This window comes from Anopheles coluzzii, chromosome 3 (genome assembly GCF_943734685.1).
Source record: "Anopheles coluzzii chromosome 3, AcolN3, whole genome shotgun sequence".
In the NCBI taxonomy this organism is placed as follows: Eukaryota; Metazoa; Arthropoda; class Insecta; order Diptera; family Culicidae; genus Anopheles; species Anopheles coluzzii.
Genome location: NC_064671.1, coordinates 54,364,258 through 54,385,310, shown reverse-complemented (window position 1 = coordinate 54,385,310; position 21,053 = coordinate 54,364,258). Strand labels below are relative to the sequence as shown.

At 39.0% G+C, this 21,053-nt stretch overlaps 4 protein-coding genes across 6 annotated transcripts; 1 reads left to right on the top strand and 3 right to left on the bottom strand.

Moving 5' to 3' along the window:
• Window positions 1-6,651: 6,651 nt before the first annotated feature.
• LOC120956133 (DNA cross-link repair 1A protein-like) lies at window positions 6,652-10,007 on the bottom strand. The gene is made up of 4 exons (XM_049609734.1): window positions 9,334-10,007; window positions 8,321-9,257; window positions 7,806-8,256; window positions 6,652-7,719 (listed from the first exon to the last, which is right to left on the bottom strand). Exons 1-4 carry the CDS (start codon window positions 9,815-9,817, stop codon window positions 7,186-7,188), a joined length of 2,406 nt encoding a protein of 801 aa, XP_049465691.1. The 5' UTR covers window positions 9,818-10,007; the 3' UTR covers window positions 6,652-7,185.
• Window positions 10,008-11,687: 1,680 nt separating this feature from the next.
• On the bottom strand, window positions 11,688-13,038 carry LOC120956722 (DNA/RNA-binding protein KIN17). The gene has a single exon (XM_040378425.2). It carries the CDS (start codon window positions 12,920-12,922, stop codon window positions 11,750-11,752), a length of 1,173 nt encoding a protein of 390 aa, XP_040234359.1. The 5' UTR covers window positions 12,923-13,038; the 3' UTR covers window positions 11,688-11,749.
• Window positions 13,039-13,256: 218 nt separating this feature from the next.
• On the top strand, window positions 13,257-17,706 carry LOC120956720 (insulin-degrading enzyme). 3 transcript variants are annotated; one of them, XM_040378422.2, is made up of 8 exons: window positions 13,257-13,487; window positions 13,872-15,428; window positions 15,497-15,847; window positions 15,924-16,155; window positions 16,230-16,436; window positions 16,496-16,785; window positions 16,859-17,068; window positions 17,156-17,706. In XM_040378422.2, the coding sequence occupies exons 2-8, from the start codon at window positions 13,959-13,961 to the stop codon at window positions 17,426-17,428; spliced, it is 3,033 nt and encodes a 1,010-aa protein (XP_040234356.2). In that variant the 5' UTR covers window positions 13,257-13,487; window positions 13,872-13,958; the 3' UTR covers window positions 17,429-17,706. The 3 variants fall into 3 exon arrangements, with proteins under 3 accessions (XP_040234356.2, XP_049465690.1, XP_040234355.2); XM_049609733.1 differs by having other exon boundaries at window positions 13,559-15,428; XM_040378421.2 differs by having other exon boundaries at window positions 13,555-15,428.
• LOC120956721 (uncharacterized) lies at window positions 17,651-20,086 on the bottom strand. The gene is made up of 5 exons (XM_040378424.2): window positions 19,219-20,086; window positions 19,000-19,128; window positions 18,420-18,927; window positions 17,981-18,344; window positions 17,651-17,902 (listed from the first exon to the last, which is right to left on the bottom strand). The coding sequence occupies exons 1-5, from the start codon at window positions 19,334-19,336 to the stop codon at window positions 17,765-17,767; spliced, it is 1,257 nt and encodes a 418-aa protein (XP_040234358.1). The 5' UTR covers window positions 19,337-20,086; the 3' UTR covers window positions 17,651-17,764.
• Window positions 20,087-21,053: the final 967 nt, after the last annotated feature.

Below are 21,053 nucleotides of genomic sequence, written 5' to 3'. Positions count from 1 at the left end.
TTTATTTGTGAAAATTCAAGTTAAATGTTTAAAAAATTTCCCATACACAACCCAAACATAGAGCTGACTTTCTTGCTGTGGGTACATTAATCCGTTATAGAAAGCCAAGCTCATCAGTGGTTCGGGCAGGCTTGGCCCAACATGTATTGGCAGATACCTGTTTATGGTATCGGAAGCTGTATAAGCGATAATTAAGGCTCCCTGAAAATGTTGAGCAGGAAGAGGGGGTGACTTATCAGCACTTGGCTAGGGCACCAACACATATCAATATGAATACGTCTTGTGTAGTTATTTCTACTCATTGACATATGCTGAACATAGAATTCTTGAGACCAAATCGACAGGGCCTGCGACCCTCACTCATCATTCCATTACCACCTCGATACTGTGCGTCGTAGTAAATACAGAGGTTTTGCGGTTGCAATTGCAAACTCAGAATATGGGAGACGGTGCATTGAAGCAAACCGATGCCAACTGCAGTAATATTCGTATTGCATTCATTAGACAACTATAAAGTGCGAAGAAGAAATACCCGTTTCATTCGTATAGTGATTTTTCTATCCTTTATCACATCATCAAAAGTCATTGATTTACTTTTTTTTACTTTTGGTAAAATTTATCACGGAATTTTGCTACCACATTTGCTACCACAGTATTTATTCAGTTTTTTTTATGTTTTTAATCAATAGCTTTCAATTTCTATTTGCTTTCGTGTCCTAATTTACAAATTGTTTAGGATTTTTTTTATTATTTGATGAAAATTCCGTTGGTCCACTTTTATTCGTTGTTTAAACCAACACAAATCTGTCATCAGACTTTTACATACATAATTTTACACTACCTTTCATAGAGTTGGTCCTCCATTCGATGTAAGTGAACTGTATTACAGGGTTTTCTAAGCCAATCTCCAATGTGCACAGCATTTTTCACCGCTTGCAAGATGTTTTTCAACAGCTGTCACCTGTTGCATTTGTCAAATCCAGTTTGTGATGTGTTGAAAATCATGCGAAACGACTGAAAAATGTTTGTGATGCAAATACAACTTTTGAAATCTGTTGAAAAATATCTCGCAAACAAGAAACATGAAACAGACATTGGAAATTGGCTCGGGAACCCCTATATGCATATTAAACCAATATATTCTGAAAAAAGAATTCGATTCGAATCCAGATTGATATAATTACATTAAAGGACACTGACCATAGATGTAAAAGACCACTCTGTTGTTCTTGCGTACGTATTCTATCTACTGAATTAGTCTATAAATTAGAACATTTTGTTTTGAAAAGGGCAATAACTAAAACCCAAGTTCATTAATTTCATTTTCATGTTTTAGGTTTCAGGATATTTTTTTAATTATTCTTCTTCTTTATAGCGCAACGACCTGCGCGGTCATGCTGGCATTTGCAGGTTTTCGAAACGTATTAAGTATCAGTGGGATAGTCAGTCCTGGTTAAGGGAAGACGGTCCATGTGAAATAAGCATATTGTTAAGTCGTGCGAATACAGGACTTAATTACGGGGCCGTCCTCATGTTTGTAAACAAAAGGAAACGTTCAATTATTTTGCTACATTTACCGTTGCATTTGAATTCTGAATGGGTTCGCGTTCCTTGATTAAAACGAATAAAACCTATCATTATGATTTACGTAATGTGTAACTTTCTGTTAATTTTAAAAGAGCAAGTTTTATAAAATCCAGTAAAATAAATTACAAACCCCATATCTTACCATACGCCAGACACCAAGATAAAAAAATTATATTTTATTTTATTTCAGCTTACACACAACCAATACACCCAGAGCATTCGGTACTTACATCGTAACTCAATAAACAGCATTCGCGTCCTATCACAATCCATCCAAATGTTCTCATTACGTCAAACCACCCTCTGCATATCCCCTCGAGGAAAATTGAACATGGAAAGGCACCCCAGCTCGCGCTCGCCTCGGTAAAAATTAAATGTCCGTCAGTGATGCTAAAATTGGAGGAATAGCCTCTTGCCCGGGTAGCATTGTCCGTTTGCTCTACATTTGGAAAATGTGTGTGGTAGCGAGAAGAAAAAAAGAGTGTGAGTATTTAAAATTTTATACATCTCAAGAGAGTCTTCCCCACTGAGTGTGCAAGAATGCCACTAGCTATATAAACACACCTTTGCTTATGTACGCACCACAACATTTTCTCCAACTCGTACTCCAAGCTGATGGGACCAATTGTGTACACGTCTTCAGCAGGTTAGCAGTATTGTTATTAAAATTGACTTTTATTTTCCTCCGTCGTGATAGGATTTTGTCCCTTGCTTGTCCAGGATACTACTGTAAGCCTTGTGCCTTATATAAGTACTAAAGATCGCTCCCAATAGGGGTTACCTTATTAAGAAGCTCAAGAGAAAGAGAGAGGGAGAGAAAGAAAAATACTATTCATATAAAAATTTATGCCAGGCATTACCAGAAATTGTGTTAGTACAGGAACACTTTCTTTAGTTAATCTGTTACATTTGTTCAAAAAACTGGGTATCGAACTGAATGCATAGAGTGTGTGTGTTTTTTTTTTCTCTTTATAGCTCGTTTTGCATCATCATGGGCATACTACCATCACGTCAACGATGTGCGTGATGGTACATCATGAAAATGTAATGAATTGAGATTTTTTGTACCAATCTTACCCAGCAGCTGATGATGAGATCATTCTAATTATACAAGCATACAACACGTCATCGTTGTCAGGTCTCCTGCCGCATCCTGAGCATTTGGTGTTACATTCGCCGTCCCAGTACATAATCTCTGAACCATAATGGACATTTCCCAGTCGCGGTAGAGTGGAGAAAGATAAACATCCACTGCGCTGGGGAAAATATTCTCTACACCTGCTGGCCGCAGCGTATGAATCTTTAATAACACGACTCATCATCGTTTTTTAAGTGAACATTAGAGGAAGTAGTTTGACCAAGGTGTTTGGCGAGTAAATGATGATAATAGTCATCATATTTAATGTATATGGGACATACCAAAAATAAGTACTGCCATTCAGCTAAATGTTTTTAGTAAAATGTTTTTAATATGCGACTGTTAGTATATGTATGACGCACATTTCTTACACTGAGATCTAAAGTAATATAGTGTGTGCACTTGCTGTATTAAAACCTTCAGTTCAGGAAATCCATCGTTCAAATCACAAGTTGGTTGAACGCTCGCACACCATGGAAATATGTTTTGTTAAATATTTTCCAATACTTTTTTCCATTAAAGTGCAATTGTAGCGTATTTGGCGAGATGCTGCAATGATAGCTTGCAATCGATCAGGACCAACTAAGATACTTTAAGGAAGAAGATATTATTTCCAGCAACATCTTAAATCATCACCTCGAAAAAAAACACCTTAGCTTCCGGCCATTCAGAATTCGGAATGCTGCTAAAGCCTGGTCCGAGCTAGGTCAAGTGAAATCGAAAGCATAATTTAATTTATTATTCAAACCCTCAAATTGAGTAAAATTTCTTCACAACGGTCTACAGCCACCCGCTTTTGTTCATGCTGAACTTATTGCGGTGTCCAGCTAACTTCCCACTTTCTTCAACATTGCTAATTTTTTTTCTCTGTCTCTCTCTCTCTCTCTTCCACGAAGACCTTTTTGTTAAATGAAGGTCAGTTCTGGCAGTGGAGAAAGTCCACGAAAGCGAAGACAAGAAATTCATTCACACCATTTTCTTTTTACTCGCGAAGCTCTTAGCGAATCGGGTTTGATTCTAAGGTTCACAAAAAAATGAAGTGTAAAGTGCTGATGGCCACAGAACTCCGGAGCCTAGGCGAAATAAGATACAAAAACATCACCTTCAAAGCGTATCGTCCCGACTACCGATGTAAACCATTACCACAACTTCCGGTTGTGCTACACTACACAAGCGACTTTAATGTGTTAATTTACATTGAACCAATTCTTGTCCGAGCTTCCCACAGGCAACCGGGCGACTCCATGCACGCGACAACTTTTTACAATGGACTGCGTTTTACTTCAGTGCTTTTTTTTTCAAGCATTGTTTTGATATTGATTGCTGTTTTTTAAAGTTGCAAGTTTTTTAAATTACCTTTTATGATGTTATACAAACATGTATTTTCAACTTAAGTACAACTATTTTATTTTTCAAATCTTGTTAAACACATCATCCGTTTTTTTATTCGTTCGCTTATTTTTACTTATTTTATTTAGTAATTTTCCCAGATATCTACAAAACGATTTCCTAGAAAAATAGCATTTTCTTTATTATATCTTCATTTCAATCTTCTGTACAGCTTTATACCTCATGCACTGTGTATTCGTTTGATCACTACATATAATTTTATTACATGACTCTGAATTATGTGGCATGACACATCATAATCATAATCTAGATAATAGAACATATACCTTAGATTCAATAATGTTTTTTTTTCATTTCATATTATTTAATAATGTTCTGTTATAGTTACATTGTGTATATTATTATCCCTACTTCTTCTTTTACTACTACTACTACTACTACTACTACCACTACTGCTAGGCAATGTATGCGGTATTTCTGAATAACGTTTTGAATTAAATAAATTCTTTGCAGTCTGCTGAGCTGGTCACTCTCACATAGAAACTGAACGAAACTGATAAACCACCCCCCCTAGGTTGAAGCTGCTGTAGACGATGATGACTTACTCATATACATGCAGCTGGGAAAGGCTGGGAGGTAGAGTTTTCATGTTGTACTTTAGCTGCGACACAAAACAAAAACGGCACAAGACAAAGACAGACTATGAAGAAAACTCATCTCCACCATCCACAATACATCCCCAACGCCCGTACGTAATTTAATGCGGTACGACAGGAATTCAGACGTCAAGAAAAGAATACCCATTCCATCAACAATCGGGTCCAGCATAATGCAAAGGCTGACGATCATCGAGATGGACGGACAGATGCGGACCAAATTGACGCTCTACCAACGCATAAGACAGAAAACAACCACCAACTGGGAAAGGGGGAATCGAAAATATCCAGCGTGATGTAAAGAAGCAAAAAATTTGCACTCTCAAGCAGAACTGGAATGGAGCAGGGAAATCTCTACCAAAAAGGAGCGAGTACTATGCGCGAGTATGAGTTTGTGTGCGTTCAAGAGTCTCACACTTTTCCCGGGCGATCCTGCACAAAACTTCCTTCGGATAGAATGTGTGTACGTAAAACCGTTGGAAGTATTCAATATCGTAAGCTAGCCAACTAACACTAAACAGACCGACTTTTTTTCGGTGCTTCATTAATCGTGTCCAGTCAAAATTAAGCATTGGATTCTCGTTTTTACATGCCTTTGCCATGTGTGCATAGTTGTGTTAGTAACAACACTCATAGAACACTCGTCACCGCTCATTGGTCCCATCAGCTGTGCGCATAAGAAATGGAACAATATTTTTCCATTATACGAACTTATAGAATTGTTCAAACAATATTGATAATTGGTAAACTATGCTGTATCGAATGTCGGGTATACTTTGATACATGCACTACTATCGCAATATGACTGTGTGAAAAATATATTTTGTTAAAATTACTGGCCCAGTCAAGCTAGTGTTTTAACCTTCGTGAACGGCGGTAAAAAAACAGCAAGAAAATAAGTTGTTTTACACGCCAAAACGAAGGCGTGGGTGTTTCATCATCCTAGGTAGAACAAGCTCACTAGACAGTCTCTCGGTCCTTACTGCACTTCTCCGCCGCAAGGGATTTGCGATAATCATAATGAGGATTCATAATAACGGGCATGGACCGTGATGTTGACGCGCGTTGCATTTCAAGGAACCATGAACCAGCAGCATATTATCGAACCAACTTGATTTGCTATTTAAAGTCAATTATTTTTTTTTTTTTTGTGAACATTTCGCTAGTTCGCACACCGTTAATATAACGATATTGTTTTTATTTCACTTCAGGATGTTGTTTGTTTATTTTATAGATATTATTATTACAGACATATGATGTCAAAATGTTTTACTTCACATAGTTCAGAAATACAAACTAGTTTTTCCAGTCAAAATGCTTCATTCGCCTCATTTTACTATTGATATGACTCACTGTTGCTGGTAATTTATGGCAAGTGAACCTCCACTGGTTTTTCGTAGGTATGAATGTATAAACGTAATTATATTTTGTTTGTTCTTTGTTGAACAGCCTTCCATTAAAAGCTAAATTTAAATGTGTCTGCATTTCAGCTACGCTCCCGGCTGTTGCTAGTTTTGAAACGTAGTTGGACTGGCTGAAGCTCTAGATACCCTCTCCTCAGCTCACCCAAACATATGATCCTTTTTGATTTTGTCCTTAAAGAATCTTTTAAGAAACGCGTTGGACCCGGTACATTTAGATAAATCATGTGACAATTTAAACATAAATAACCAATAAATAATTAAATTAAGCATAATAACATTGCTCGATTAATTCTATGAAAGCTCATATATTGTTCTGATTCTTCTATGGCGTAGACATGCGTGTCTTTGGCGGCCTACACAGAATTCGAGAAGTTAATTGTTGTACCTCTTAACCAGGTAGCCAAGCCCATGTTGCGAAGGGAAATCAGATGAAGAATCCATTTTGCCGGAATTGTAGGAGCTGACGCATTGAAACCACAATATCAAAACATATAAATTATACATTTTTAATCCAAATAACCTACATCGTACACTTCCCATTTTATTCTGCAACGATTATTTCTGGAATGCAATAGGTAAACACAAATATTTTTTCATTATCTCTAATGAACAGCGTAAATTAAAGAGTAAAAAAATCTTAACATTTTAACAAATGAATGTGATACAGAATGAAACTTATTTAAAATTTTCAAAGTAGATAACTATACGCACCGCATATGATTCTAACAATATAAAAATTGAATTACATGCAAAGTTGTGCTGGGTCTGTAATATTATATTTCACTATCCAAATCGAATGCAATACAATCATTAGCTGCAAATGATACATCGAATCGGGGTCCGAATCGTTTCATCCGCACTGATGACATGCATTGCAGTAGCACAGCCATTATTGTATATTCTAATTTTTAATACTATTTAGCTTGGACCAAAAACGTCTGAGTGGCTAAAATTGACATAGTTTTGAAATGATACCAGTGTATCATTTTCTTTTATTCTTAAGTTCTGCATGTTGATCATCCATACAGATTCATGGCAACCAATCACTGTCGAAACTATATTCTCCATTCTCTGATTTTTGTGCTGATCTTTCCTCCTCACTACTGTCCAAATCTATGATCTCGGAGATCATTTTTGATGTTGGTGTAGCCCTATTTGCTTCTAACTTTATTCGTTTCGCCAAGCAGCTTGCTTTTAAGGTCGAGGATGATGGATTTGGCATTGGAGAGTTCTTTTCAGAAGTTAGTGCGATAAAATTAGTCATGGAAAGTTGCAATGCCTTTCTTTGAGGACGAATTTCACCTTGATACCACGATACAGGCACTGTTGGAGTACGATTTTGATTAGAATTTCCGTAAGGCACTGTACTGATTACTTCGTGTGGTCTCAAAAACTGAACAAATCGCTTCAATTCATCGAAACTCGAATGTTCCGAGTACTCTATTCCCACGATGTTGATTCGTCCACGGTACTGCGGTTTGCTATTTTTCTCCCACCCGCTAGGTCGTATAGCTATTACACTTTCATACCGATCAGGAAACTGATTCATATATTCATTCAATTCCTGCGAAATATAAGATACACATGAAATACACCACATATAGCAATAGCAAAATCAAGTACTTTCACAGCATTATAAAACATACTTACATCGTAAGACAATTTGTTCATCGCTAAAACGTGAATATTCGCTTTATTAGGATCAGCCACAAGCACCGACAGCTGCTGCGAATCTGCAATCGCTTTCAGTGCCTTCCATCGGTTAGGTTCGGTCCAAACTTTCATCCCTGTAGAAATAGCTAGCTCGAGCCAAACCTTCTCCTTGCCGATGAGGTAGCTGCCACACACTATCAGCACCTTGACGCCAATATGTTTCTTCAGATAGTCAGATACAGTTTCCCGAGCATCGGCCACACTCTCCCATTGCGATTTGAAAGCATATTTTGAAGAAAGGTATGTCGTGTCTAGGTAAATAATGTCGATTTGAAAATTCCAAAACTCGGGATATTCTTCCATTTCCGAGGATGCCCGGAAATCGCCCGTATGAAGCACATTGCTTCCATTTGGAAGACGAAACAGAAACATTATTCCACCAGGGCAGCTAAAGTTCAATAAGGAGAAACCCATTAAAGGACAGTTATTATTAATGTCATTTGCATACTTACTGATTCGCGTCCAGCGCTATTATCTCCACGTCATCGATAACTATGCTTTGATGCAATTCTACAATTTGATAAAATTCTTCAGCAACATTTATAAATGCCTTTACCAGTCTTGCCGTTATGGATGACATTATGAGAGGTTTTGAGAACGTTTTCTTCAGTCCAATATAGTGATCCGCATGAAAGTGCGTCAGAAAGTAGTGCGTTACGCCCTCGATATCACCGTAACGAAACGCATCGACGGCAAAATTGGTCCCAGCTATAATTTTGTACGAAGGACACATGATTTTTTTGCCACTTTTGCTCCTAGCACTACGAGGAGCTTTAAGTCCGGGTGTTACACTCGATCGGTTCTTTGGTGTCAGCGATACCTCACTCAGTCGCGAAATGCCACTTATTCGCGAACATTTCTCTTTTGACTTATTCAGCTCTATCGTGGCAGCACTTTTCTGGAGTATTGTATTGGCGTCGTCTTCCTTATTGTCACTCGCAGTTGGTAATTCAATTGGGAACGCCACACGTTCCATGTTCCATGCTTCTCGTTCCGGATCGTAGCATTCACTTTGCACACGTTCAATTCGCTCCATAATTTGTGTTGGATTCATTCCAGTGCCTGTCTCTAATGGCTGAAGCTGCGAGGGTTGTTGCGAAAAGCTTAATTGTTCCGTTCCTTCAGCGACTGTTACACACAACATTTTCTCCACATCCATATCGCCGGTGATAATCGCGGGCATTACCGATTCCTTCAGCACACGGCAATATCCTATCCGGTCGGAATCGTCATCCTTGTTGAAAAAGTTTGTGATTCGTTTTTGAGAGTCATCGAAGTATTTCTTCGTGAGCATCTTGATGTTGGTACTCGGACAAATCTTCCGACGAGCTTTGCCAACTTCTTTTCTTGGTACGCTCTGCGATACATGTTTCTTATTAGACGATTTCACTGGAATAATACAAACATAAAGCATTATGAATGCAACGGACTGCAGGATTTTAATAATCTAACCGGATAATTTTACCTGTTTGATTAATTTTTCCACCCGTTGTCCAAGTACTTGTCGATCCTGGACTATAGGTCCGATGTTTCGAAGGAGTAAAATACTCCCGTATGGATCTCTTCGATGGAGTATCACCATTGTTTTCATCGTCACTTACTATAATAATCGGATCAGGCGAACAAAGATCTCTCCGACCGGTTACAGTACAATTGATCGTTGTGTTTTTCTTGTTATCTGCTTGCGAATCTGTACCACTTATTGGATCCTTGACTGGCGAAACTTGCTCCGTAGCAGCTGGTGTGGCAGGAATATTCAAACACTCCGATTCCGGAACATTTGCTGACACTTGATTTGAAGAGGAGTCTGTTTTCGCCTTTCTCTTTTTCCGAGTTAATGATAGCGATAATCTATTGGAGCTGCGTAAAGTTCTTCTCGGTGGTGAGGCAGCCATCACAAACGATTTGTTTATTTTTGCAGTCTTTGTAGAATGTTTCCGATTGCGCATAAAATGACGTATATTTTGGCGGTGAAATTGACCGATGACATTTCAGGGATGCTCAATTTCTCTCAACAACAGACGGCAGACAATAACAAATTACAGACTATCCTCGAGTTACGCTTTTATTGCGAACCACGAATAAATCCCGTACAGTCTGTTCCAGAGCTACCCTGTTCTCGACTAAGGGCCGAGTCTGTACTGCATCGGATGCGATTTTATCGGAAGGCCTGTCAAAATTTTAGATGAGTTAACGTTGGACGTGCGATTTTGTCGTACGACGGAGCCAAAAGTTTTTGATTTTGTTGGACGCCGCATCCTGTTTTATCTGTCAAACTAATTGTGTGGTGTTTTGTAGGAACATCCTCAACTTAATTTTTCATAATCGCTAAACTATTAAAATCTTCCAAATACAGTACAGTCTTTCCCCGAGTTACGCGAATAATGCGTTCCGGAGACATTCGCGTAACTCGGATTTTCGCGTAAGTCGAATATCACATGTTACAACAAAAATATACTTTATTTATCATAATTTTTGATTGAATTTAGTTCATTTATGTAATTTAATACTTATTTGATGCAATTGGCGTAGAAAATTTGGTTATTTATCGGTAATTATTTTTCATTTGACAATTGATGGAGAAAATTGTACTGATTTGACATCTGAACTGTCAAAAATAAAAATTCGCGTAACTCGAATTCGCGTAACTCGAGTGTCGCGTAACTCGGGGAAAGACTGTAGAACGTCGATTATCCGGACAGCTCGGGACCGGACGGTTGCCGGGTTAATCGATTTCCAAGAAATGTCAAAATTATATAAAAATTATAAAATCCACTAGTTTTATGATTAATTCACCTTGAATCAATCAATTAATCGTTAGTAGAATATTATTTTAATCAATAACTATAGGTTTAACAACTGTTCATGAACAAAAATGAATTTCGAAAATACCACTAGACACTACAGAGCTGCACAAAAAACTGGTTGCCCACTTGACTATCGCTGCAAATTTTCGTCGTACGTTTGAACAGCTGTCACCTTCCAAGTGACATTTGCTCGAAATTGTTTTCCCATATCTGCTCGATTAGTACTCGATACGCTTGAAATTGTGGATTTGTGTGTGATCAAGTGTGTTGAAAGCGCCAAGATTTTGTGTGTTCGTAAATTAGACGTTCCTCTATCGATGGACCATGCCGTCGAGCTCATTTTTCTTTCATAGCTATCGTTTTTTTGATGAAAAACAAAAGCTAATTTTGTGTGACGTTATTTTACAAAAAATGGATATTATTTATGTATAAAATGGGAACATGGCCGACTATGACGATAGGGAACATCATTTCCGAGGGAATCTAGAAGAAAGTAACGTAAAAGCCGCTTCAGAGTTAATTTTAAAGGACTTTTTCTAAATTCCCTTAAACTGGTGCAGTTTAAGGGAAGTTTAAGGCTCCAGTTTAAGGGAATGTGCTCGAATTCCCGATTATTCGTGCTCGAAAATGTCAATTGGGCTTTATGCGCACGGTTAAACCGCCCGCCGGTTAATCCGCCCCCGGATAATCGACGTTCTACTGTATTTGATTTGTCTGCAACAATCGTTTCAAATAAATTAATGAATAAATTAACAATTTAAATCAATCAAAGGATTTAAAGTGTCTTTGGTTCTTATGGACTCCTTCGTCACTACTTCGAGACACACTGATGTTTTGGAAGCACATTAACCGCATAACTCGGGAGCAATACAGCATTATGCATAGAGAACCACACGTTGTTTCATACCAATTTGTACAGCACTGTTTGTATAGAATGCGTTTAACCAGCAAAATTACCAGCCTTGTGATATATAGATTAGCTATCATTCTAAACAAAAATAGTCAATGTAACCACAGTATAAAATTAATGTATTGCGACCTTAATTGAAATCAGGGAACGGATTGTTTAAGCCATCAAACAAATAGTTTGCTGATGTCTTCATATGCAACATTGCTTACTAGCCTTCCCTTCAGAGGTCCTGAAGCAATTTCAATAGTCACGCTATATCGTTCCGTATTTATGGCCTTTAACACAGCTGTACAGCCTCGATAACCACCATTCAATACAAGAATTTGTTTCCCAACGGCGGGAATGACAGTTTCCAAATGAGCTTGATCCACCTTCAATTTTTCGCCCGTTTCCAGCAATTTAATTTTGGCGCGATATTTCTCTATTACTTCCACAACCACCCCCTTTTCCTTATAATATTTTTCACCCAAAGAGCGCGAAATCAGCTTTACAACGATTCCTTCAGCCAACCAATAGTCCTTTCGGTTGTTTTTCTCCTTTTTCTGTTCTTCCTCTTGAATTAGCTCGTCCAGTGCCGATAATTTCTTCGTTTCACCATTACTTGTTGCAGCCTTAATCTTTTTTTCCTTCTTTCCATCGTCCAGCGCATCGAACGGTCTTTTACTTATTACCGCCGAGGGAGTCGATTGTTGCTGTTTGCTGCCCAGTTTCAGCTCGATCTTAATAGTGTCTTCCTCGTTTTCTCGTTTCAACTCCGAGTACCCAGAGGTACATGGTTCTTCTTCGGTCTTTCCTCGACGAACCTGCTCTTCAATAAATTCGGCCAATCTCTCTGCGTCATCCTTGTCCATTTTTTGCTTTTTCGCCATCTTTTCCTGCATGGCCAATGTTTCAGGATCACGGTCAATGTACGTAATGAACCATCCCTTGTCCGTTTCGTCCGCTACACAGTGCCCATTTCGACCCAAGTACTTGACAAAGTCTGAAAGCGAATGCCATTTGGTAGCATTCATGTGCAGATGGTGGCGATCGGCGATGTATTCCTGGTACACCTTGTTAGCAGCAACACGCTTTGTACCAAATTGTCGCCTAAGGATTTGTAAGTACCCTGTTAAGAACTCAGAAGAGAAACCGTCGATAAAGCGACCAGCATTATCTGCAAACAGTAAAATTTGTCGTTGATGCGATTCGCTCATGGTGTGACACTTGAACCCATTCTCGTCTCGACACTGCTTTTCGCACATCTGGCAGTACCAGCGGAGCTTTTGAAGGCCTTTTGCCTTCATTTTATTAGCCAAGTACTTAGGCGTACCAACTTCTGCTTTCCCTTTACCCATTCTGGATATCTTTTACTACTTTTTCCGTGAGAACTTTTAGAAGAAACAATTATTCAGCGCTGATTGTTGCTTTTGGGGTTTTGTTTACGTTTTCTTTGGTGACATGCGCGAAAACATCGCATGAAGTGACGTTCCGAAAATTATCTAAATCATCGCACAGTGAGCTATTCTTCATCAACTTTTGGTTGTGCTGCATTTTCATTTTTTATCGTATGTATTGAATAAATATGTATTAATGTATTACTCAGATTTTCTAGCTATCAATTTATTATCATTCATCTTTATTCATTATTTGGCAATGATAAAAACTTCCAAGAACAGAGTGTTTTTTTTTTGTATCTGAAAATGTCATCTTAACCTCATGCCATCTTGCCATTTCTACCGAGTGTCGTCAATACGCATTTCATTCGGTTACAATCGTTGACTAATTAATACTTGAGTTGTATTTAACGAATCTTTGCCAGAAGTGAGTGTTAATGTTAACGCAGGTGGTATTACGTGGTACTTACTTTATTCAAGGCCCGATCATTCGCAATGCTACTAGACGGTTCAGCGTCCCTCTAAGGTAAATCACAACAAAACCGATTACCGCACGTCTTCCGCTGTTAATGCTTACGTTTTGCTTGTTGCAGTCAGGCCCGTGTCTGTGCTCCATCGCATGCGATTTTATCGCACGTGCTGTCAAACGCTTTTTCGTATAATATTGCGATTATTTGGATGATTTTAATAATATAACGATTCTGAAAAATTAAGTTGAGATTGTTCCTACAAAACACCACACATTTAGTTTGACAGATAAAATCGGATGTGGCGTCCGACGAAATCAAAAATGTTTGATTCCGTCGTACGACGAAATCGCACGTCCGACGTTATCTGTCAAATCCCATATAAAATTTTGACAGGCCTTCCGATAAAATCGCATCCGATGGAGCACAGACACGGGCCTCAGTCTGTGATTTGCAGCACGAAAACTCCAATAAGAGCAATACACAACAAACGGTTCACCGACGAAAGAATAGTAAAATCTAGTCCTGAGATGGCGAGCGAGATTGCCGGCAAAGCACAGCTGTCGAATGCTTCGACGTCGCTACCACAATCCACTGCAAACATGCCGTTCGAGCGTATTAACACCATCACAAAATCCGTCCAGGACAACCGTGATTACCGTGGTTTAAGGCTATCGAACGGAATGAAAGTAATCCTAATATCGGACCCCACTACGGACAGATCGGCAGCCGCACTCTCCGTTGCTGTTGGGCATCTTAGCGACCCATTGCAAATCCCTGGCCTTGCACATCTTTGCGAGCATATGTTATTTCTTGGCACAGAAAAGTACCCCAAGGAAGACGAATACACTGCCTTTTTGAAAGTTCATGGCGGTAGCTCAAATGCTGCCACATGTTCCGACATGACAAAATATTACTTTGATGTGATTCCCAGCAAGTTGGAAGATGCACTGGATCGGTTTTCCCAGTTTTTCATTGCCCCCCTCTTTAACGAGGAAGTGACGGAGCGTGAAATTAACGCGGTAAACTCAGAGCACGAAAAAAATCTATCACAAGATGTGTGGCGTGTGAAGCAGGTTAACAAGGCGCTGTGCAAATCGACACATCCGTATAATCAGTTTGGCACAGGCAATAAGCAAACCCTTTCCGAGAGTCCCAAGCTGAACAGCATCAATGTGCGCAACGAGTTGATGACGTTCCACAACAAGTGGTATTCATCTAATATCATGAGCCTGGCGGTGTTTGGGCAAGAAAGCTTAGACGATCTGGAAGCGTTGGTGATAAAATTCTTTTCCCAGATTGAAAATAAGCAAGTAGTTGCTCCCAGATGGCCAGACATGCCGTATGGTGATGATCAGCTGAATACAAAAACCTACATAATACCGGTGAAGGATACAAGATCGTTGACCATATCTTTCCAAATGGAGGATTTGGAACAATATTATAAGGCTGGCCCTGAACATTACGTGAGCCATCTGATTGGGCACGAAGGAAAGGGAAGCATTTTATCGGAGTTGAAAGCTCGAGGATGGTGTAACAAGCTAATCAGCGGCTATTGTAGTCTGGGCAGGGGATTTGGAAGCTTTGACGTAATGGTCGATTTGACGGAGGACGGATTCAACCACATTGACGATACGGTGAAGCTCATCTTCCAGTACATCAATATGCTACGTGTAAAAAAACCCCAAAAATGGATATTTGAGGAATACTGCAATCTGTGTGAAATGCTGTTCCGTTTCAAAGATAAAGAGGGACCAACCACACTTGTGACGAACGTGGTCAGTTCAATGCATCTATTTCCACTGGAGGATGTGCTTGTCGCGCACTGTTTAATCACTGAATGGCGACCGGATCTGGTCGAGGATCTCATCAGTAAATTGACTCCAGATAAAGCGAGGCTAATCATTGTAGGGCAAAAGTGCGAATTGTTGGCAAACGCTGAAGAACGTTGGTACGGCACAAAATACGGCGTGTACAAGATCGAACCATCGGTATTAGAGGTACATCATGTTGTATGTTATGCGGGTTCTGAATCATTCAAACTAATTCGCTTTGTGCTTTCTTTCAGTACTGGTCCACTCCTGACTTGAACGACAATCTTAGTTTGCCCGAACCCAATCCATTCATTCCGACAGATTTTGAATTGTTACCAATCGACAGTGGCATAGAAAACTTTCCGATCGTTATACAAGACACGCCCATTATTCGCACGTGGTTCAAACAGGATGTGGAGTTCCTCAAACCAAAGGCGTTGATGAGTTTCGACTTCAACAGCCCGATTGTATACTCGAATCCACTGAACTGTAATTTAACCCGGCTTTTTGTGCAATTGCTAAAAGATCATCTGAATGAATTTTTATTCGAGGCAGACCTGGCTGGATTAGGATTTGGGGTTAGCAACACAACTTCTGGTATTAGTGTAAGTGTCCGAACCGATGTAGCGCAGCTTAAGAAGCAGCGAACATAAATTTTAACATTAATCATTTCTTCTTCAGCTATCGATCGGAGGTTACAGCCACAAGCAAGTCATTTTATTGGAAAAGGTGTTGGATAATATGTTCAACTTTAAAATTGATCGTCGTAGATTTGAAATACTTAAGGAACAATACATTCGGGGCCTCAAAAACTATCAAACAGAACAGCCGTATCAGCATGCCATCTATTATCTTGCGTTGCTCCTGACAGAACAAGCATGGACAAGACAAGAGCTTTTAGATTCAACCCAGTGTATGTATGATTAAGTGATTTAGTGCTACAATCTAACGATAGATTCCGACAACGTTCTGTTCAATTTTTCACAGTGCTTAGCATAGAGCGGTTACAGTTGTTCCTAGAACAGCTTCTTTCGCAAATGCACGTCGAATGTTTCATTTATGGAAATGTAAATAAGGAGAAAGCTTTACTAATGACGAAACTAGTGGAAGACAAAATGAAGTCCACTGATGCGAAACTGGTTCCTCTTCTTGCTCGGCAGCTTTTACCAAAGCGAGAATATAAGCTCGGAACAGGTATGTCCAACGGGAACAGTATTTGTGCTTACCAGCTAATGTTACCCTATTTCTCCCAGGAGAAAGCTTCCTGTTTGAGGCAACGAACGAGTTTCATAAGAGTTCATGCATGGAGCTATATTTGCAATGTGGCCAGCAGGAACCCCATTCTACTTTTGTCGACATTTTGTCTCAACTACTGAGCGAAGGATGCTATACGCAGCTTCGCACCAAGGAGCAGCTCGGTTATCTTGTATTCTGCGGTTCTCGCAAAGCGAATGGTATATGTGGTCTGCGAATAATAGTACAGTCTCCTCGACATCCCTCGTACGTCGAAGAACGTATTGAAAATTTTCTCAACAATACGTTGGTAAGTGGACATACATTATACATAATTTTTAAAATGTGCATGATTTAACTTGAGACATTTTATCACCCTAAAGGATTACTTGGAAAACATGGCAGAATGCGAATTTAATCGGCATAAGGAGGCGTTAGTTGCACTGCTACTTGAGAAGCCGAAGCGATTGGTCACGCAATTCAATATATATTTACAAGAAATTTCACTGAGACAATATCATTTCAATCGTGCTCATGTTGAAGCTGAAAAGCTTCGAACTTTGACAAAGCAACAAGTCATTGATTATTACAAGGTTAGATAGAATTAGAGAAATTGTACATTGCTCTATTCATACTAACTATCATTAACAATATTTTCTTTGTTTCTGTAACTGTTACAGGAGCATATAATATTGGGCTCTCCGTCCCGAAGCACTCTCTCGGTTCGCGTAATATCCACGGCTAGCGGCGGTGCTGGTATAAATACATCCGAGGAAGAACAACCACCGCCGGAGATAGAAGAAAACTCTCCGGTTGCTGAGAATTTCAGAACTACAAAGAAAGACTTTATAAGAGTAACGGACTTAGCCAGCTTCAAATCTTCACGTTCACTCTATCCGTTAGCTCAACCTTACATGGAGATAATGCCAAAAGGAGGACGATGCAAACTGTAAATAGTTCCTCCTTTTGTAAAGCAAATAGTATTTGTTTACTTCATCTTATCGGGCGACTTACGAAACGTATTGTTTATGGTTAACAAAGTTACAGAATCGTAAAACCTCATTCTACTAGAACAACAGATCTCTAGAGGATATCGGTGGTAAAGCTTAAGTGAAAATGTTTGCAAGATTTCTGGTGGGTAAATGGAATGTTTAAATAAGCAACATCAGCGTTGATTAGTGTTGACATGGTTTTAATCACTGTCGGTGCAATATATTTGTATAACAACAAATTGTTCGATTCTTTCCCATGCTTGTTCGTATACTTTCTGTTTAATTACATAAATTCACCTACAGAAAAATTATAACCTTTACTAGCAACTTGTCATCTTTAAGGTAAGGTTCAGCCGTTAACGCTGTTAGCGGAGCTTCAAATTTCGCATTAGTATTGGTAAGATCTGTTGAAATCAAATCGCTAAATGGTTTATCCTGTAAATAGAAAAAAAAGAAAATCAAAAAATTGCCTCCAAGTTACATCGCTTTGTGAAATTATGGTATGCCGCTTGCCTGATTAAGGATCATTATCTTATGACGGAAAAACTTTTGTGTTTCCATTTGTCCATAGAGCACGCCAGAAGCTAGAATAACGTTCGGAGTTTTCCGCAATGCCTCATCCGATGCTGATAGCTGCTCCAGTTGTACATTCAATATTTCGCCAACGGATTTCGTTGTAATTTTAGCATGAAGTCGAAGATTTAAACCAGAAATCACAAACACCGGACTGGAGAAGGTAGCTCCTACCATGTTCGAGGCAGAACGAACTCGCTGCATAAAGTGTTCTATTTTCCAAAAATATTTGAATACCTTTGCGTCTCCAGAAGATATCACGGTATTGTTGAACCGGTAAACCTCATAATCTCGCAATCCTCCGCTGTTAAAGTGTAGAATAACTTGAAAAGTTACCAGCTAAATATTTACGATAGTTAGCCAGGAACTAAATACTTACGTTAGGAACTTCTGTTCGATGGGCTTGTCGATGGGTTTAAAATCGATCGGTGGAGCTGCTGGCGAAGACATTCTATCATCGAGTGAAATGCGAGACGCTGAAAAAGTGTTGTTCAACCCGGTGGACGATAGTTTCTTCACAAGTTCACTATTTTCCTTCAAGGGGCCATTGTTGGAAAACTCATGGCTGTCCTCTTCGTCCTCGTCGTCGTAGTCATCAGGAAAGACAACTTTCGAAGAAGGGGTTGTTGTTGCCAGTATCGTAGGCTCAGACTTTTTGTTGGACTCTGTGACGGTAAGTCGTGATCCTTCGGATCTTTCCGCATTAGACTGGGGTAATGTTGTGTTGGACGATGTATTAGATGACGTTGCCGATTTTCTTATTGATTTGTAAATGGACGGACGCAGCGGCGGGGGGTTAAAATAGGGGTCGCGTATCATCTTGCGAAGATTATATATCTCTTCCAGCATTTTAATCTCAAGCATTCGAAATGCTTCCAGCATCTCGTCTGGCGAATTAAACATTATAGATATATAAAACAACTTCTTCCGTATATTTTTTTGTGGTATTAAACGTTTACCTGTTCCACACACCCCTACAAGGGTTTTGCTTATTGAAGCTTGTGCACTAGCTTCAATATCCCCAGAAGTGATCGTACATTGGGCCGTTTGTGTTTCATACGGTGCATCAGGTGTTTCCGCGGCCGTTTCTAAAATGCATACACAATAGTCGTTACAAGCTGCTGCATACGCAATTTTTTATAACACTACAATTGCTGCTGCGTTAGAAACAGTCTTACTTCCTTCAGATGAAGCAGATGCTACAATCATTTGTGTGATTATAAGCAGATATCCCAAACACAGTAATCCAAATGTTCCACCAACTTGTCTGCTACACATGCGAATGGTTACGTGCATTTTGCCGGAATGTTTGTAAAACACACTGGTTCCCCCCTCCCTCGTGTTTCTATTTGTTGATGATGATCTGTTTAATATAACACTGGCGCACGGTTGCGCTTCCAACTGTATCACTAAAAGTGCAAACGCGTTCTGTACAGCTGACTGCAGAGACCCTCATTTTGGATTTAACAGCGTGGGGATTTTTGAGAGGTGCTATTTTTAATCAGAAGGAAGAAAGAGAAAATATACAAAAATACAAGCGTCATATGAAACCCGGTTTTCAATGATAGCCCTGCTCACTACAACGGTAGAAGGGAATTTCCGTAGAATGTGTCTGGCGTTTCAGCAATGGAGTAACTGACGAGTCCAAACCAGTAATCGCAAAACCATAACCCCACTCAACCCATTAACACATACGCACACATAACGTGCTCATTCACACGATTGATGCTCATTTCAGGTCTTAAAGCAATATGCGAAAAGCTTTGAACAAATATTATAGTTTACGAAGCGGAACTGCCAAAGTGAAGCGAAGGTTATTTGCGAAACGGAAAGGTAAGTAAACGGGTTTGAAAAAAAAAACAAAAAGCCTTCCGCTCACATTAAAATAAAATTAGGATCATAGGTTTGAAATTCAAAGTTTAAAATTCGAGTGACGTTTACGAACGGAAACGGAAATATGAAAAGAAAATTAGATTTATTGCCAACAAGAACTCAAACCATATAATGTTTATTGGTCAGCTAAGGGGCTGCTTAGCTCAGAATTTACCGAGATACCGAGTAGAACGTAACTGCAAGCAACAAATGGCTTGCAAAGAAGAATGCTAGATTTTAAGCTCAGATTTAATAAACCGATTAAAAGAGGCAAATGAGGCCAAATGGCTCAAATTCTCTATAAAAATAAACAAAAAAAGCTCAGAATTTATTTGTTTGAAAATGTTTGGTTGCCAACAAATTGTATGATGTTGCGTTCTTACATAGTTCCTCTGCTTTTTTGTTTCCCGAAATGCCTAGATTCCCTGGGATCCATTTGCTTTGATTTGTTTTCATTATATTTATAAAAAGAATGTCATTATTTATAAAACGCTGTATTCGATTTTATGAAAATAAGAAAGGTCTTATGGGTTTCGTGGCATAAAACCAACAGGTTTTCAAAGTTTTGCACGTAGTTTGCCAAATATTTTCCATTTATAGAAGTAAAGAGTTCAAATTTACAATTTAAAGAGAAATAAAATCTAATAATTTACTAATACAATAAAAATATGGTTAAGTAAAATCGCGTCACTTTGCTCGGTATATATTTAGTTCGATGTTCTAAATTATTCGAATTTCCTGAAGAAACTAAATAGTTAATAGTTATATTTACAACGATATTTTACGAAGTCTACTGTGAATTTCATGTAATTTGTATGTTATTTTCCCAAAGCACTAACATCTAATCGTACGACAAATTTAGGATTTTTCATACCGTTAACACAGAAACTATGGGCTTTACTTTTGCTTTAGGACTAAGCCGCGAGCCACAAATGAGAAGTCCGCTGACCACAGATTAATATATTGATATATATTGTACTTCACTGTTTCTTAGCCAAATTACTCTTCTTTTTTTCTGATAGTTGAAGCACCTGCAAGGCTGGTCGGGCTCGATTCCCATGCAAACCGTAGCTCTGTGTTAGGGATCCTGCACCCTTTGTCACTTAAATACTTAATAAAGCTAGTTGGCAAAGCTACTGGT

Bases quoted from the DNA above. Each gene is read 5' to 3' on its own strand.
- LOC120956133 (XM_049609734.1), bottom strand. From the start codon at position 9,817: ATGCGCAATCGGAAACATTCTACAAAGACTGCAAAAATAAACAAATCG. The intron at 9,258-9,333 runs GTAAAATTATCC...GTATTATTCCAG, and splicing joins TGGAAAAATTAATCAAACAG to TGAAATCGTCTAATAAGAAA. The intron at 8,257-8,320 runs GTAAGTATGCAA...ATTGAACTTTAG, and splicing joins ATAGCGCTGGACGCGAATCA to CTGCCCTGGTGGAATAATGT.
- LOC120956722 (XM_040378425.2), bottom strand. From the start codon at position 12,922: ATGGGTAAAGGGAAAGCAGAAGTTGGTACGCCTAAGTACTTGGCTAAT.
- LOC120956720 (XM_049609733.1), top strand. From the start codon at position 13,728: ATGTGGCGTCCGACGAAATCAAAAATGTTTGATTCCGTCGTACGACGA. The intron at 16,156-16,229 runs GTATGTATGATT...AATTTTTCACAG, and splicing joins GCTTTTAGATTCAACCCAGT to TGCTTAGCATAGAGCGGTTA. The intron at 17,069-17,155 runs GTTAGATAGAAT...TAACTGTTACAG, and splicing joins AAGTCATTGATTATTACAAG to GAGCATATAATATTGGGCTC.
- LOC120956721 (XM_040378424.2), bottom strand. From the start codon at position 19,336: ATGCACGTAACCATTCGCATGTGTAGCAGACAAGTTGGTGGAACATTT. The intron at 19,129-19,218 runs GTAAGACTGTTT...TATGCATTTTAG, and splicing joins ATCTGCTTCATCTGAAGGAA to AAACGGCCGCGGAAACACCT. The intron at 18,928-18,999 runs GTAAACGTTTAA...TTAATTCGCCAG, and splicing joins TGTAGGGGTGTGTGGAACAG to ACGAGATGCTGGAAGCATTT.